Source organism: Emys orbicularis, chromosome 1 (assembly GCF_028017835.1).
Source record: "Emys orbicularis isolate rEmyOrb1 chromosome 1, rEmyOrb1.hap1, whole genome shotgun sequence".
NCBI classification, from domain to species: domain Eukaryota; kingdom Metazoa; phylum Chordata; order Testudines; family Emydidae; genus Emys; species Emys orbicularis.
The window spans coordinates 149,002,381-149,021,241 of NC_088683.1; the positions used below are offsets into that span (position 1 = coordinate 149,002,381).

Sequence of the window (18,861 nt, forward strand, 5' to 3'; positions counted from 1 at the left end):
GAAGCTGTTCCACTTTGTATCACATAATTAAATATTCACAGGGCCAGAGAGAGTGAGAACAACTCTAGAGCCTGATGGTTAGGGCTTTCACGGGGGAGGGGTTGACTTGAATTCCAGTCCATGCTCCAGTTAATATTAAATTATTTCATTCATCCTAAAATATGGGAGACGACGATGGAACTACTTGTGTAACTGCTCATCAGTGTAAGGGGCTCATTATCTGGCCCTAAGTTACCTAATGCTACAGCATTTAGCTATGAGAGTAAACAGTGGCTGTGCCTGCCAGAGTCAAGGTCACAAAATAGTTTCCATTATAACCTACCTGTTCTTAGAACTTTTCTAAACATTCCCCTTTAACAACTGAAATTTTCCATGCTTGGTCTCTGCCCAGAGCAGAATTTTTTGGAAGGCTTAATTAATTATGAGAAGGCATAAAAATGTACATTGTCCTATTGTTAAGAACTATTCAGATCAATCTGCTTATCATGAGACTTTAAGACATGAAACACAGTGGATGAATAACCTTTTTGACTTGTACATACTTTACTAAGTTTCTAAAAGTACGGTGGTAAAATGCCAATATTTTGAAAACTCTGCCACATGAATAAGCAGAAGTAAATTCTACTATGCCCCATAATTATGTTACCGTAAATATATGTTTTATAATACACTTTAATACTTTAAGAGTTAGATGTGTTTCTGAATTTTCATGGCAACACATAGGGGAACAACTTTTCCCTTCAGAGGGGTATGTGTGTCCAAAAGATAAAAAAAAAATCTGCTTGTACTTATTATTAAATCTACAAATTATTAGACTTTTTATATGAAAATTTGTTTTTTATAACTTTAAGTCACTAAAGGTATTGAAATCATAAACTCCAGGACATTTACATTGTCCTGTCATTATAAAGACATACAGCCGACGTTATACATATGACGGACAAAACCAAATAGCAAATAAACTATAAACAAATAAAATAAAATAAATAAAGAAAAATACATTGAAAAAAATATACAAGGCAAAGAGAATAGTAACAACAGAGCTTTATGGGGGGAAATTAGCAGTGTAAATATTATAAATAATTTGGAAAACAAGGCATAATTTTACACGCATGAGAATATGAAGAGATCCTCTTTTCGCTAACCAGCAGGCACTCATTGATGGCTGCATACAAACTGCCAGTGGGGTTCTGGGTTGGTTTTATTGCCATTGCTCGTCAAAGGAAAATTATTTTTAAAATGAAAGCTGAGGGCTTTCAGGCTTCTTAGACTTATGGTAACTCCTGATCCTTCCCAACTGCAGACAGCTGATTTGGAATGGTTTCTTACCCTAAGCGTCAAACGTCACCAGCAGCTAGAATCAATTGGCTGGGCCATATAAACTCACTCACAGTGGTCATTGTTCCACAGCCACCTTGCTCTCATTTATCCCTCACTAGTCTTAGAACTATCTCAACAGAGAAATTAGTAGATTCATATACTGAGCCATGATCTACACTTAACATTTAGATCAATCTAGCTACAGTGCTCAGGGGTGTGAAAAATTCACACTTCTGAGCACAATAGGTAAACCGACCTAACCCCTGGTGCTTGAAAAGAATTCTTCCATCAACCCAGCTACCGTTGCTTGTGGAGGCGGATTACCTACGTCAATGGAAAAACTGCTTCTGTCAATGTAGGAAGCCTCTACTTTATGGTGATCCAACAGCATAGCTGGAGCGCTGCCACTGTAACACCCGTAGCATAGACATGCCCTCACTCAGAAACCTAAGATTCCATTCCTACCTAGATCAGGGTTGGATGGGAACTTGCCCTGCCTACCTGAAACTTTACTGCTGGACTGGAATAGCCCTTCGGACTATTTGAATTACATCCTCCGGTTGGAAAGTGACTCTCAGTAGTAGTATTAATTATTTGTATTGCGATAATGCCTAGAGATAATGGCCCCATTGTGGTAGGCACTGCACAAACATGACAAAAATAGGTTTGATAGAGCTAGCCAAGGAGCTTAGACTCTGCAATCAGAGGTGAGACTGCAGCAAGCATAGACATACTTGAGGTAGCTTTGATCTAACTAGTTCGTGTAACAATAGCACTGAAGCTGTGGCAGTACAGTCTAGCAGCTCAACTGCATAGCCAAGGTCCCCAGCAGGATTGTACAGCCCGTGCTGCTGTGGCTGCATTGCTATTGTAATTTGAGCTAGCTAGATCAAAGCTAACTCGGGTATGTCTACACGTGTTGCAGTCACACTTCTGATTGCAGTGTAGACATACCCTCACTATAGGATGAGAAACAACAGGTGGATACACCAAAGAGATTGTGGGGAAGGGGAGAGCACAAGGAATCAATGATATGAGATGAGACTGACAAGCAGCATTCACAGCAAATCAGTGTCTGAGTTCTCAGTTCATGGCTAATAGATCTTTCTCCTTCCTTTCTGAACCCAGGTGGGGTGGTTGTGGGTTAGTGTTTTTGGTAAGAGATTTTGGTAATCTAGTTGTTAGTGCTTTGAAATGTATGTAAATGTACTGAGGCTACATTGCATTTATAGATTTCAAGATGTTGTTGATGCAACAGACAAGTTCCTGCAATATCCTGAAGGAACTTTATTGAACTAAGTTAGACCTTATTGAAATAGGTGATTACCTTTGGGGGTCCACTGTATTAAGATGTAATTGTGTCTGTATTACTGTGGAATTGTATGTGTTTCCATGGAAGGATAAATAAGAGAACAGCAGGGGGTAATTAGGCACATTCATTCAGGTTGTAATATCTCCAGAGAGACACCACCACCTGGAGAAGTGCGCCTCCACTAGTTCAAACTGGACTCTCCAGGGACCAACAGACAAAAAAGATTTTTGGATAAATAGCCTGATTTTCAACCAGCTCAGGGCCTTCTTCCTGATCCAGCAAACAGACAGGACCTCTGGTCCACAGAAGGCCCCAATCCTTCTGGCAGGGTTGGAAGCACTGGCCCTAGTGAGCTTGTTCTGAGCTGATGCTGTGATGAACTTGTAACCACAAGGAATTCGTTGGGTGGGGGGATGGAAGAACTGCTCCTGCTAGTATCCATGTTAGGGTGAACTCTGGGAAGCTTAGTAGCATGTGTGTAGTGTCTTTTATTGTTTTAATGCTTTCTCTGTAATGATTTTTACCGTAAGAATAAAGTGGGCTGTCATAGGCAGTGCTGTGTGGTATCTTGTAACTGTAGCAATTACACCTGCTAACTGTCTCGGAGGAGAAAGCAAGCAGGTGTCCTTGGGCAACCTGTCTGTGCTGGGAACAACACAGTAAAGGCAGGGAACCGTGCAGCCTTGGAAATACCCCAGTCAGAAGGGAGAGAGATGCAGCAAGCCTGAGACTAGGTGCCCTTGCTGGGTCACTGAGGGGAAATACAGGTGCAGTTGCCCTGAACTGTGACAATTGGGGGTCTTATATTAATTGGCTGAGTGAAGCCTGAGTACACAGAGCTAAGAGGTTTTCTTACAGACCCAACCCCTCGTTAATGAGCATCCAGAACTGGAGACCCCAGCTGATTCAATATAGGCACATTCTCCAGAACCCTTTACTGCCAACCTGCAAGAGAGAATGAAAGAAACTGTGCAAGTGACAGCAGAATCAGATCCTGAGAACACAAAAACTCTCCAGTTCAGGTCTCCCACACAAGTCTTCCTTAACCTTTACAAAGTCTTCTTTCATTTTTGATCTATGACATGACTAGCCTGGGTTTGCAACCAGCACATTGGGTTATTTATATATGGGTATTCCTCCATTCCTGTCTGACAGCCCCAAGGAAGTGTTTCTGGGTGCTTGCTCATCTGCCCGGATGGGTCATTTAGGGGGAACTCCTTTTCCTTTCAGCACAGGTGCATGGGCTGTGATGTCATCAATATGCAGATGATACACAAAGTCTTTCCTCATGTGGCCCAAATGGTGCACGTTCCTTTGGTTTTTGCAATGTCTGGCTGAGCTTGGGACTAGAGTGAGCAAAATGGCTAACAGTCAGGTAAAATGGAGACAATACTAGAAGGATGCATTGGGATGCTTCAGGGTATTGGGGGGATGGTTTCACACCATTAATGAGGGAATTTGTCACTATTTGTCAAAGAGGATTACAGCCTGGGGGTGATTATAGATCCCCGTTTGCTACTGGGAATCTGAGACACTTCAAGAACCTCAAAGTGTTGTTTCCATCTGCAGCTGGCTAGGCTGTGCCCCATTTTTCTCAGATGTGGCCCTTGTCACAGTTCTCCAGGCACCTGTGATCTCCAGACTAGATAAATGCATTGAGTTGAATGTGGGGCTACCCATGAAGGCTTCATGGAAGCTAGGACAGCCGCAGAAATGGAAATCAGTACACCATAGAACACCAATCCTTTGTTAACTGCACTACTCACTATTTGCTTCTGGGTAATATTTTAGCTGTTGACTCTATGACTAAAGCCCTTTATGGCTTGAGTCCTGGCCAGTGTTCCCTCTCATTTTTCCCACACATGTGCGGAATGAATTTTGTTATGTGCACGAAAATGGAGGTGATGTGTGACATCATCCATATTGGTGCACATAACAAAATTCATGTGGCGGGGCTGGGGCCGAGGGGGTATGGTGTGTGGGAGTGGGGGGATCAGGGCTGGGGCAGTGAGTTGGGGGTTAGGGCTCTGGCTCGGGGTGCTGGCTCTGTGGTGGGGCTGGGGATGTGGGGTTTGGGGTGCAGTCTGCCCCGGGACTATGGCGGGGAGAGAGGACTCCCCCCAGCTCTCTCTCCCCACAGCAGCACCTGGGCTGGGGGGGGAGGGGAGAGAGGCTGGAGGGGGAGATCCGAACCAGGGCTGGGTTGGGGCTGGGGGTGGGGCGCCTGTCCCCCAGCCATGCCAGGTCAGGGGCCGGCACTGGGGAAAGGCTCCAGTGAAGGGGATTCCCTGCCACAGTGAAAGGCTCTAATAGAGGGGGAGCAATGGGGAAGGCTCCTTCTAGTCCCCACTGCCAAAGCCTTTCCCCGCTGCCACCCCCCGACCAGAGCTATTCATGGCTGTGTGTGACTGCACACCACCATGGTGTGGACACAGCCTGCTTTTCCACTGCAGCATGCAGCTACACATACCCTACACTGCCACCAGTGGTGTGCCGAGTAGATCTACTTTAAGATATGCTGTCTGCTCCTGCTGTCTTGGCCTCATCTCCTTCATCCCCTCCAGTCTATCCTCAGCCCTCTCCATTCCAGTGAAAATGCCTGACCAAGGTCACAAAGAACCTTTGATTTGCTAATTTCTGATGTGCCTGCTGCCTTTATACCACTGATCTCTCTCCTCTCAGACTCTGTAACTTTGGGCTTTCTTGGATTAATTCCTGTTTTGCTGATCACTTCTTCAGCATCAACTTCCTCCTCTCCTTCAGAGAGAGAGACACTCTGTGTGTGTGTGTGTGTGTGTGTGTGTGTGTGTGTGTGTGTGTGTGTGTGTGTGTGTGTGCTCAGCTTTTCTCTCCACCTTAACACCTCCTATGATGCAGGTGCTGTCAGAGAGAAGGCTTTAGATTCTTTGACCATGGGATGGTGTTCCAAGAAGGAGGACTGCGAGGCAGAGAAGGGCTCCACCTAACGAAGAGAGGGAAGAGCATGTTCGCGAGCAGGCTGGCTAACCTAGTGAAGAGGGCTTTAAACTAGGTTCACCGGGGGAAGGAGACCAAAGCCCTGAGGTAAGTGGGGAAGCGGGATACCAGGAGGAAGCACGAGCAGGAGAGCGCAACAGGGGAGGAACTCCTGCCTCATACCGAGAAAGCAGGACAATCAGCGAATTATCTTAAGTGCCTATACACAAGTTCAAGAAGCCTGGGAAACAAGCAGGGAGAACTGGAAGTCCTGGCACAGTTAAGGAATTATGATGTGATTGGAATAACAGTAACTTGGTGGGATAACTCACATGACTGGAGTGCTGTCATGGATGGATATAAACTGTTCATGAAGGACAGGCAGGGCAGAAAAGGTGGGGGAGTTGCATTGTATGTAAGAGAGCAGTATGACTGCTCAGAGCTCCGGTATGAAACTACAGAAAAACCTGAGAGTCTCTGGATTAAGTTTAGAAGTCTGAGCAACAAGGGTGATGTCGTGGTGGGAGTCTGCTATAGACCACCAGAACAGGGGGATGAGGTGGATGAGGCTCTCTTCTGGCAACTAACAGAAGTTACTAGATTGCAGGCCCTGGATCTCATGGGAGACTTCAATCACCTTGATTATCTGCTGGGAAAGCAATACAGTGGTGCACAGACAATCCAGGAAGTTTTTGGAAAGTGTAGGGGACAATTTCCTGGAGCAAGTGCTGGAGGAACCAACTAGAGGCAGAGCTCTTCTTGACCTGCTGCTCACAAAGAGGGAAGAATTAGTAGGGAAGCAAAAGTGGATGGGAACCTGGGAGGCACTGATCATGAGATGGTCGAGTTCAGGATCCTGACACAAGGAACAAAGGAGAGCAACAGAATACGGACCTTGGACTTCAGAAAAGCAGACTTTGACTCCCTCAGGGAACTGATGGGCAGGATCCCCTGGGAGAATAACATGAGGGGGAAAGGAGGGGGAAAGCTAGGAGAGCTGGCTGTATTTTAAAGAATCCTTATTGAGGTTGCAGGAACAAACCATTCCAATGTGTAGAAAGAATAGTAATGTCAGGAGACCAGCTTGGCTTAATAGTGAAATCCTAGCTGATCTTAAACACAAAAAAGAAGCTTACTAAAAGTGGAAGATTGGACAAATGACCAGAGAGGAGTATAAAAATATTGCTCAGGCATGCAGAAGTGAAATCAGGAAGGCCAAATCACACTTGGAGTTGCAGCTAGCAAGAGATGTTAAGAGTAACAAGAAGGGTTTCTTCAGGTATGTTAGCAACAAGAAGATTAAGGAAAGTGTGGGCCCCTTACTGAATGAGGGAGGCAACCTAATGACAGAGGATGTGGAGAAAGCTAATGTACTCAGTGCTTTTTTTGCCTCTGTCTTCACGAACAAGGTCAGCTCCCAGACTGCTGCACTGGGCAGCCCAGTATGGGGAGGAGGTGACCAGCCCTCTGTGGAGGAAGAAGTGGTTCAGGACTATTTAGAAAAGCTGGATGAGCACAAGTCCATGGGGCCGGATGCGCTGCATCTGAGGGTGCTAAAGGAGTTGGCCATTATCTTTGAAAACTCATGGCGATCGGGGGAGGTCCTAGATGACTGGAAAAAGGCTAATGTAGTGCCCATCTTTGAAAAAGGGAAGAAGGAGGATCTGGGGAACTATAGGCCAGTCAGCCTCACCTCACTCCCTGGAAAAATCATGGAGCAGGTCCTCAAGTAGTCAATTCTGAAGCACTTAGAGGAGAGGAAAGTGATCAGGAACAGTCAGCATGGATTCATCAAGGGCAAGTCATGCCTGACTAACCTAATTGCCTTCTATGATGAGATAACTGGCTCTGTGGATGAGGGGAAAGCAGTGGACGTGTTATTCCTTGACTTTAGCAAAGCTTTTGATACAGTCTCCCACAGTATTCTTGCCAGCAAGTTAAAGAAGTATGGGCTGGATGAATGGACTATAAGGTGGATAGAAAGCTGGCTAGATCGTCGGGCTCAACAGGTAGTGATCAATGGCTCCATGTCTAGTTGGCAGCCAGTATCAAAGGTCGGTCCTGGGGCCAGTTTTGTTCAATGTCTTCATTAATGATCTGGAGGATGGTGTGGACTGCACCCTCAGCAAGTTTACAGATGACACTAAACTGGGAGGAGTGGTAGATACGCTGGAGGGTAGGGAAAGGATACAGAGGGACCTAGACAAATTAGAGGATTGGGCCAAAAGAAATCGGATGACGTTCAACAAGGACAAGTGCAGAGTCCTTCACTTAGGACGGAAGAATCCCATGCACTGATACAGACTAGGGACCGAGTGGCTAGGCAGCAGTTCTGTAGAAAAGGACCTAGGGATTACAGTAGACGAGAAGCTGGATATGAGTCGACAGCGTGCCCTTGTTGCCAAGAAGGCTAACGGCATTTTGGGCTGTATAAGTAGGGGCATTTCCAGCAGATCGAGGGACGTGATCATTTCCCTCTATTTGACATTGGTGAGGCCTCATCTGGAGTACTGTGTCCAGTTTTGGGCCCCACACTACAAGAAGGATGTGGAAAAATTGGAAAGAGTCCAGCAGAAGGCAATGAAAATGATTAGGGGGCTGGAGCACATGACTTATGAGGAGAGGCTGAGGGAACTGGGATTGTTTAGTCTGCAGAAGAGAAGAATGAGGGGGGATTTGATAGCTGCTTACCACTACCTGAAAGGGGGTTCCAAAGAGGATGGATTTAGACTGTTCTCAGGGGTATCAGATGACAGAACAAGGAGTAATGGTCTCAAGTTGCAGTGGGGGAGGTTTAGGTTGGATATTAGGAAAAAACTTTTTAACTAGGAGGATGGTGAAACACTGGAATGGGTTACCTAGGGAGGTGGTTTTTAGAGGCAGGCTTGACAAAGCCCTGGCTGGGATGATTTAGTTGGGGACTGGTCCTGCTTTGAGCAGGGGGTTGGACTAGATGACCTCCTGAGGTCCCTTCCAACCCTGATATTCTATGATTCTATGATTTTGCCAATGCTACATGAAAGATTCAAAAATCTAGCTGCCTACCCCAGGCTCTCATCCTCTCTGCAGTCTCATAATCTCAGATGCATCAGAGACAATGCTACTTGTATCGCCAGCATTTTAACTCTAGCTTCAAATCACTTCATAAATTCTGCTTATTCCAGGAACCCTTCATTAACCCTTCTGTTATCATGTATCCATGGCAATACAAGTCAATATCAACTTACAGATTTGTATCTAATGGAGTCCCGTTTACCCAATGGAATTCTTCTCCTGTCTTGTGAAGTCCAATCCATGGATCTTGCTTTGTTATTTTCATTATAAATTTCTGTATGAAAAAAACCACAAGGAGCAATCTTTGTTCCGGACTAGAAAATGAAAGGATGGTCTTTCCCTTCTCGCAGAGAACTATGGGTTAATGTACCAGCCTTTCACCTCATGAGAGCTGACATCAAAATCATAAGTGTGGATCCCGTGATATCCACAAACAAAATCACCCCAAAATTCAGCCTGATTGGAAGTCTCTGCTCAAAAGACTGCCATGAACTAATATTAAGCATTTATATTGAGCCATGGAGGCGCTCTGATGCTGTAGCGATGTATAGAGTCTACTATAAGAATCTGAGTGGACATAGACAATTATTAACTATTTACGTAGACTCATGAGCACAGGACTGTACAAAATAGAGAATAAATTATGTCCCTGCGCTGAACAGCTGCAGCGTGACATCAACAAAACAGTGGACAACAGTTTAAGCAAAGCAGTTGGAGAAATCATTGGTGTACAGACCAGAAGAAGGATTCCTGGAAGAAGTAGGTTTTATACAGGGAAGTGAATGAAGAGAGAGGAATTGTTCCAAGTGTTGGAATCAAGAAAACAGATGGTGCCAAACCAAGCATGGAAAAAGATGAAGGGAGCAGTGAGGCAACAAGACTGGAAGGAGCATACAGAGCAAGGTGGAAGTAGGAGAAAATGAGAGCAGAGATACAGTCAGCAGCCAGATTATAGAGGGTCTTGAAAGTGAAGATAAGGAGCTTCAGTACAGTGCAAAGTTTTCTGTAGTGAAGGTGTAGGGTGGGAGTGTGTACTGCCCATCTAGGTGCCACCGCACACCCAGGTGCAGTCTGGACAGAGTGGAGACAAAGGGAAGCAAACTTCTGTGGTGGCTAGGGCCAGTGCGGCCCCTAGCATAACTAAGTGCAGCCGAAAAGCCTCCTCTAATTCAGAACAGACCTTCCTGGGTTGGCTGTGTGCAGCTTTGCAACATGGAGCTGCCCAGAACGCACAGAGCAGCTTGTTCTCTGCCGACTCCCCTTCTGCCCCCAGTATGACCACTATGCTGAGGTTAGGGATGGGGGCTCTGCAGCCCTCCCTTCAGATGAGGCAATTTTCTTCTGGCTGGTTATGGAGCTTTTTTGGGCCCTGTGCACTGCTGCAGCTCCATTTAAGGGACAGACCAGGGAAAGGAGAGAATCTCTTCCTATATTTCAGAGCTTGGCTGGAGTGGGACTATTTCTAACATCCCAGCTAAAATTCAAGAAAAATGGCAAATCTCAGTGTCAGAGAAGTGTTACCTCACTCCCAACCTGGGGCTAACACAAGTATCCAGGCTAGTTGTCCTCGGTGGGTCCTGGTAACTCTGAGAATTTATGTCTGGTTACAGATAAGAAAGACGGGACATTGTTTTCACAGTTAGTCGCCTCAGACACCAGCATTTGTGAATGTGATCAATCCAAAGGTTAAATGAGGCATTCCATGGACAACTTCTAAAACATTAACTACCAGGGTTGAAGACAGCAGCTCCAGAGGAGCTGCTGGGAATGGGTGACGGGGACAGATCACTTGGTGATTACCTGTTCTGTTCATTCCCTCTGGGACACCTGGCATTGGCCATTGTTGGAAGACAGGATACTGGGCTAGATGGATCTTTGGTCTGACCCAGTATGGCTGTTCTTATGTTCATGTATTTCTGTGCACTGTGCCTTGTCATACTTCTTGTACTGGATTTACAGCCATTCAGATGAGAGAGCAGAATGAGAGAGTGGGGAATCACATAGATCACAGGAGGTGGGAAGGGGGGAACTAGCATATTTCATTCCCTTACCAGTTCCTGCTGGTTTTCAATTGCAGTTAGGGAGCTGTTGTGTGAGGAACAAAAGCTCCGACTGGAGTCCCAGTCCTTTTCTTTCTCAGAGAAGTAGTAACATTTCCTTTGGTGATACAGCCAGTCGGCAGGGCATGGTTCCAGAGGAGGAGAGCCAGAAGAACCTTTCCCTGATGAGCTATTTACTGCTAAAAAACAACAACAAACCATCACATTTCTGCCAGTCAGATCTCCCAGAGCAGGCTTCCTGGAGCTACCTAGCCCAGCCCTGAATTTATGCCCTCTGCAGACAAGACCTCAGAACATTTGCAAATATTACAGTAAATCAAATATAACATTGGGCTGAGATTTAAATTTAATGAACTTGTATCATTTTCATGTTTCCTAGAGGGTGCTAGATGCTGAACAGCCTCATAAAATAGACCTGGTCCCTGGCCTAAAGAAATTAAAGTCTAATTACAACCACAAGACAGCTTGTGAAAGCAACAGACCCAATTACCAAATTTAAAAAAAATCTCCCCAACTTCTGATAACTTCAGTGTTCGACTGAGCTGGCCTTGGCTGTTATGCCAGAGCAGCATTTTTTGGCAGTCTCATCAGTTTCTGCATTAATTTTGCTTTCCTTTTTTTAAAGAGTCAGGGCCAGGGAAATCTTCTGCCTGTGAACTGAAGGAGTGTTTTCTTGAATCTGGAAATAGACAAGGTCGCGCATTCACAAGCCACGTGTAAACAGGACTAGATATTGCCCTTACCATTTCTACTGCTATGGGTTTCACCTCTCCTCTCCAGTCTTGAAACTGAGTCTTAAAATGAAGTGTCTCTCTCAAGGGACACCTATTCAACTCTCAGATTATGAAAGTTATGAACAAGCTAAATTTGGTTTTGGTTTCTATATGAAAATCTGGAGTTCTCTTGACTGTAGAGGTAAATAATACTTTATTTTATAATTACTTAAATACTTACCAAGGTGAATACACAAGATCAAAATCACAACAACAGCAAGAATCCCTGTAGTGCACCTCCAGAACCAGATATTTGAGCAGAGCCCTGAAAACAATCACGTAATTATAAGTTTGAGAATATTAAAAGAATGTACTAGAATGGGGTTTAGGATGCAATGACTGGTTGTGGTCTTTAAACTAGTCCCAAGGCACATGAAAAGAAGGATAGGAGCAGAACTGGAGATCTGGAAAAGTTGACAGTTAACCTAGCAAAGCCCAGATGTAGAAATTTCTGCATTCAACAACCACAATGAAAAAACAACAAAAGGCTACTGAAGCTAGGAGAAGAAAAGACTAGACATCCACTACAAACAACTGTGTGCAGTGCCAGTACTCAGCATTGATAATAATAATGACAGAGAGAGAGGGGACTGAGCTGGACGAGAAGAGAGAGGAATAGAAATATGAAGGAACAGAGCTAATGGGTAAGGTAGTGAAGGGTTCATAGTGTGCATAAGAGAACTAAGGATTGTCATTGTCTACTGCCCTCTAAGTCCAGAACTTCTGCTGCTGGAACCTCCAGTCTCCTCCCACAAAGACTCCCTCTCTTTCCCCCACTCCCTGCTACCAACTTCAAGAGAGTGAGTGCTACTTGCTACCAGGAGGGACCAAACTATCTGTCTGTTGTAGTTTCCTGTTTCAAATCTCAAGGGGCTAGGAGACAGGGGACCAAGTACTTCCAGGAAACTGCTCCCCCCGGGAGAGTGCAAAACAAACAAAGCTGAGAGTGAGTGTTAGATGGGGGTATTTCTTGCTCTTTTCTCTGCTGCTTCATGCAGTTTCTGCGCTATTTTACACTTTGCTGCTCTGGCTGGAAAGTTCCCTGCTGTTCCTCTGTGTCCAGAGCACAAAGAGACGTAATTATTTAGCATTTATACAACAAATACTCCTCAGGGAATTCTGCGCCACTGCACAATGCAGAATTTAGCAGAAATTAATGTTGTGCACACAGAAATTCCCTTTTTCCCCCCACAGAAATGGGCAGCAGAGATGTTGGCCACCACTAGGGGCCACTGAATCTGGCAGAGCTCAGCTCGCAAATAGAAGACAAGGCTGGAGGAGGGAACTGGAGGGTTCCCAGCACGCCCGAAGGCAGGCAGCGTGGGCGTGCAGGAAACTCCATGCAAGCCCAGGATCCAGCATCAGGCTGTTTCTCTCTCTGGATCCCTGGTCTCAGAGGGAAGGTAGGGTGTGAGTGTATGGGCTGGGGGAGCCACAGCTGGGCTCTGGAGGTTAGGAGGTGTGAATGTCTGGGATGGGGGCGGGGCACGCCTAGGCTCTGGGGGGAGGGGTAGTATGTGTCTGGGCTGGGGACAGGGGGCCTTGCAGCTGGCCTCTGGGGCGTAGAGGGTGTGAGTGTCTGAGCTGGGAGGGGCCACGGCTGGGCTCTAGTGGGGTAGGGGGTGTGAGTTGCTGGACTGGGGGGCGTGGCTGGGATCTTCGTGGGGGTGTGAGTGTCTGGCCACCCAGCTAGGCTCTGGGGGCAGAGAAACAGGAACTGGGTTGTCACGGCGGTTTCTTTAACTCTCTACTCCTGGGGGAAATTGTATGTGTGTTTATATTGTTACAAACATCCTTGCTGACAGGTATTTTTTAAATAAATTACCAAAATAGTTGAAAGTGACATGATTATATAGTGTTATTTTGACAAATAACTTTTACAGAATTTTAAAATATTATGCACAGAATTTTTAGTTTTTTGGCACAGAATTCCCCCAGGAGTAAACAAGGGAAGTATACTTAATGCCTTAAGCTTACAGTTGGAAAAGATACAGGGCCAGATCCGCTAATGTAAATCAGTGTAGCTCCATTCTAGTCACTGGAGCTACCCAAACTTAAAGCAGCTGGGCATCTTTCCAAAGCTGAGCTAAACAGAGCTGAGCTGAGATTCTGTGGGAACCAGATATAGACTGTGAGGTGTATATTATTGCCCATTGCAGGAGGGAGGCAGAGCAACTCCAGCAGGGGGTCAGGTGAGGAACTGCACGGGGCTCTCTCCACTAGGCTCTCCTGGTTACCTTAGGTAAGGCACCTCTCAGTGCATTAGATCCGAGCACAGTGGGAAAGGGGCCATTTCATGTGCAACTGGATCCTGCTGTCATTCCTAAATTCTGAGCCCGGCAGCACTTCCCAGCCATCCCTCATGCTGCCCCTGAAATGGCCCATTGGGCTTTCTGATTGGAAGCCTCAAACAGTGGGGAGACGTGGAGCATCCCACCAGACCCAGCCCAGCACATGCAGCATCTTTGGGCAACAGTTACACAGAACCTTTTTACACAGACCGATGCAATTGGCCACACGGTCTGGTCTACACTACAGACTTAAGTCAACGACCTAACCCTGTAAGCATCTACACTAATATGTAGCTCCCACCAATATAAGTTGTCCACTACATCACCTTAATAACTCCACCTCCACGAGAGGCATAGTGCTTAGGTTGATGTAGTTAGGGCAATGCAGTGTCTGTGCAGACACTGTGTTACTTAAATCCTCTGCTGGCTGTCAGCCCGGTGCTGGGCTCACAGCTGGAGCCCTCTGTCCCAGGGGCTGACAGCCTGAGCCAGAGAGGAAATGTGAAATAACAGCAGTGGTGAAACTGACAACAATGTCAATTTCACAGCTGGTAGGCTCCCTGCCATGGAGCTGGGAGCAGCATTAAGAAACCAGCCTGCAGATGGGGCTCCCAGGGCTGTTGCTGCGGTGTGGAGAACCTGTCAGCCCCCAGAATCCTGTCTCCAGCTGGGCACTCGCAGGCTGGCTGCTGTGTTGCAGGGAACCTGCACACTCCAGCTGTGTGAGCCCCATGCCAGGCTGACAGCTCAGGCTGTCATCCCCAGGGCGGGGGCTCCAGCTGTGAGTGCCTCACAATGCCCCACTTCAGTGAGTGGAGGCGCTCCTGGTGAGGACACGCACCACAGACAGAAGGAGCACAGTGTGGATGTGACACACCACTTCTATTACTGCGGTGGCTGTAAATCCACTTAACTTAAGTCCCTTTAATTCTGTAGTGCAGGCGAGGCCGGTTTTATCTGCTGCTCCCTTGCATCGCACAACTTCCCTTGCATCGCAGTCACGGGATTTCCCAGAACAGGGCGGGTCCGGGCAGGCTCTGGCCCACTGCCCTCAAGGGGAGCGGGTGGCTCCTTCAGAGAAATGCACGGAGAAGGGTCTGTCCGATGCCCTGATGTACATGAGTCCAGACCCAGGGCACCAGCCATTGCACTGGGATCCCCCTGTCTCAGGGGCTGCGCGCTCCCTGGCCCGCTAGGATCCTCTCGGGGCAGTCCTGGCTGCTGCTCCCACCCAGCTCAGGATTGTTTTCCCTGTCCGGGCTGGGTTAGGGTTGGGGTTGGGGCCGGGGCAGCCCATTCACTGGTCCCTTCATTAGCTCCAGGGCATGGGCTGGGCTCTTCACCTGCCGTTATAGCGGGTTGTGCAGGATCCGCCCTGAGCCCTTCCCCAAAGGAGCCGCCTCCCCAGTGACACAGGTCCGCTCGCCCCGGCTTGATCCCGCTGGTGCTGGACTCGCTGGAGCTGCTCCCAGCAGGGGGATGAGCCCAGCCTCTGCCCGGTCCCTCCCCGCGCCAATTGACATTGCTCTGTCTCCAGCAGGGTCCCCTCCTCCAGCGCCGCCCCACTGCGGCCGGAGAAGCAGACGGAGCCCCAAGCGGCTGCTGCGGACCCCGGCGGTTGGCTCCCGCAGGCATATTTACCTGGGAGGCATCCAGGGGAAGCGGGGGGTGACCCCCCTCCTATTACAGCGTCTCCCCTGCTCCGGCTCATTTAGCCCAGTTCCGCCTTCCTGTCTCCTGCTGCAGGGCGTCCTCAGGGCAGAGGCCAGGGGGCGGATACTAGTGGATAAGGGAAGAGCTTTGGGGAAAGGGGCTTCCCAGCTATTCTCACAACTCTGCACACAAAGGAGGGATCGTAGCTGGGGTCCAGTAAATTCTGACACGGGCCCTTCATCTCCGGCACCGGTAGTTTCTCATCCGGTGCATGGGGGAATGGCGATCTGCCTCCCGAATAGTTGGGAAGCTTGGTCAGTGAGTGTATATGAAGCACTCTGAATCAACATTATGTAAATGTTCAGTGTTGTTGTCTCACCTGAAAACGGAACTGCACTTGGATATAAACACCGTCATGGGTTGATGGTCCATCTCCCTATGGCAATGGAACGGACGCATGGCGAGGTGGTGCCCCAATGAGATGCTCGGTTCTTAGGTGCGAAAGAGAGAGGGAAAGCATGTTAATTAAAATCGTGATGATACTATATTGTGCAGAGTCGTAAATGTAATTGGGGGGGGCGGGGACAAAGAGCTCCAGACAAGTTAGCATTACAGGTCCCCTGTCCTGCACTCCTCCAGTGCAGGGCTATCTGCTCCTGCTGTGTAAATTGACCTTAGTCTGAGACAGAACAAGACCAAGGACCCTCTCCTGCCAAGCAAATGACACTGCCCCCCAAACTACTTAAATCAACCCCATCACCTCTAGTGATTTCAAACATCCTCTTCCCCCTCCCCATTTTTTTCTGTTTGTCTGATTTGGATTGTAAGCTCTGTGGGGCAGGGACCAACACCGCTTTCATTTTTCTAAAGCACTAAGCACACTGTAGTAATAAGAATTAGAAATCTGCTACATGATAGCTCTGAAAGGGAAGGGCTTCACCCTCCTCAGAACGTAAAGAGCAACTTAAGTTGGGACCAAGTACTGAGCGGTGTACTCGGGGTTCTAGCCAAGGGAGACAGTGGAACAGAAGCAGGGATAAGAATTAGGCTACGGGGAGAATTCTTGCTGCCCTTCCCATTGCTTTGCAGTGAATTTTTGGGTTGTTTTATGCTGTACAACCCCAAAGAGGGACCCTTCTGTTTTCATTCGTGCCCATAACGCCAAATTACTGTAATAATGTAACATTTATGCAGCTCTGTAAATATACATGGGGAAAATTTTCATAAGAGTACAGTACCCAGCTATTTCCACTGTGAACAATGTCAGATACTGTACACAATAGGAGAGGAGTTTATGAGGATTTATCCAATAGGCTTTTGTGAAAGAGAAGCATTTATATCAGAGAAACACAGAGCATCACCAAAGACTCAACAATAACTAAACAGAAACCATTACATAAAAATACCAGGAGAAAGGACTATTTCTCTCTGTAACCCACATGCAACAGCATATTGCTATTAGTGGCTTGGACTACAAACCCCAAATACCTCTTGATTTGTTGGTCGTGGCAAGAAAGTGCTTTGAGTAGTTTTGTGAGAGGTTAGTGGTTTTAAAGATATGAAGTGTTACCTAGATGTTGCCTAAACTAAACTATTAATTAATTATTAATTAACATAATCTATTGATACTAGAAACAGGTATAAATATAAACTGACTTGCTGTTGACTTAAGGCTTTGCTGCTGCAGCAGCTGCTGCTGAGCTGAGCCACAGATGGGGAGCGACAGACAGGCTAAGAGACCATAGAAGGAGTCTGGGAGGAGGCATGGAGAGTGGTGTAGATGACCAGAAGGGCCGTATACTGGGGGACACAGAGAGGTGGCAAGGAGCTGTGTGCACTCCCTGGCCTCAGAACATGGGGACTTTTTGGAAAGCTGAAGCAGGGGACAGAGCAGGGAACTCAAGTCCGTAGAAGAGTGAGGATACAGAGGGGGTGGATTGCAGATGCAGAGGATAGATGGCATGATCAAGGGAGAATTAAGGGTTGTCCACACTAGGGAGGGGGTTGGGGCCATTTGGCTTTACAGCCTCTTTGCACCTGCTGCCACAAAAGGCCGCAGGGTAACCGAATCAGGCCCCTCTGAGCAATGCAGGACAGGGAAATATCAGACATTCCACGAGGTGTCACTCATGCTAACAGACATCTCCAGGCTCCTGGGGGGATGAAGCACCAGTGTCCTTGGCACCTACATGGGTGGAGATTTTTTAAAGACTCTGGAGCAGCCTGAGAGGAACAAGGAACAAGCTGGCATCTCTCCACTAAATGAAGGGGGAGGATTCAGAGTCTGGAATTTACCTGATCAAGATTCTTGAACACATGGGAATTGGGGCTCAGCTTCAGAGGCTGAAGAGATCTGCGTGTACAAAGGGAGAGGGGTTTGTTAGGGACTGAAAGTATCTGGTGCCTCGCAGTCCATGAACCCCATCTTGCATTCTCATATGTGCACTCCTTGTTCAGTTGATTAAGGCTTGTAAGATGAGGCATGAAAGACTCTTTGATCACCGAGGAAATAACCTGTTTTCCTGTCCTTGAAGTTCGCACAACGAGTCAGTCTTCTGGGATACCAGAGCAGAGTTGCCCTTATGTATGGCCCAGTCTAACATGGTGCTGAGTACTTTGTGCAAGTTGCTGTGTATCCTCAGCTCCCACCGAAAGTCATTGCAGTTGAAGGTGCTGAGTAGAGTTGGTCAGAAAAAGGGAAAGAATTAATCTCACAAAAATTTCATTTCCCCCCCAAGGGTTTGATTTTTTCATGAAACTTTCTATTGAAACTTTCCCCATTTTCTCAAATGAAAATTAAAAATGATAGGAAAAGAAAACAGGATTTCAGCCGTTTTTAAAAGGAAAATGACCAAAGAAAGGAAAATAGTTCACCGACAGCAACAAAAAACAGAAAACACTCAAAAACGCCAAAAAAGAAAAGAATGAAAAGTTTTGAAAAAAATCAAAATGTCTTTGTGAACACTTTCTATGAAAAAGAAGGGCATTTTTCTATGAAAATCTTTTCATTGTAAACATTTTGATGAGCTCTAGTGCTAAGCACCTTACAGATTTGGTCTACATGCACTAATATTTTGAACCCTGACATGTCCAATCAATTAAGTTCCAGCCATAACCTTTTTATTCATTTATTTATTTTTACAAACTGATATTTTCTTTTCTGAGTGTCCACCAATGTTTTATCTGAGAAGAAATAGCTGCATATCAATAGTGCAGGAGAAAAGTGTAACAGACTAGATCACAGCAGTCCCTCCTGCTATAATCCATGTCTTATAACATGGATCTGTAAGCGCACTTGAAGCATAAGTGGGCACTTACGTCCTGATCCAGCTCCAACAGCATTCAATGGGAAGACTCCAGTAGGCTTTGGTTTGGGCTCTGAGCCCAGTGAAGATGTTAACTGATACTGATGGGTATTTTTGGAAATTCTGGTTGGTTGTTAT

The 18,861-nt window shown here is 46.7% G+C and overlaps 1 protein-coding gene across 1 annotated transcript; it reads right to left on the bottom strand.

Annotated features, from left to right (window-relative positions):
- Positions 1-2,419: 2,419 nt before the first annotated feature.
- Positions 2,420-15,549, bottom strand: LOC135888643 (C-type lectin domain family 2 member L-like). The gene is made up of 5 exons (XM_065416381.1): positions 15,407-15,549; positions 11,656-11,739; positions 10,693-10,880; positions 8,815-8,915; positions 2,420-3,577 (listed from the first exon to the last, which is right to left on the bottom strand). The coding sequence occupies exons 1-5, from the start codon at positions 15,474-15,476 to the stop codon at positions 3,472-3,474; spliced, it is 549 nt and encodes a 182-aa protein (XP_065272453.1). The 5' UTR covers positions 15,477-15,549; the 3' UTR covers positions 2,420-3,471.
- Between the last annotated feature and the right edge of the window lie 3,312 nt (positions 15,550-18,861).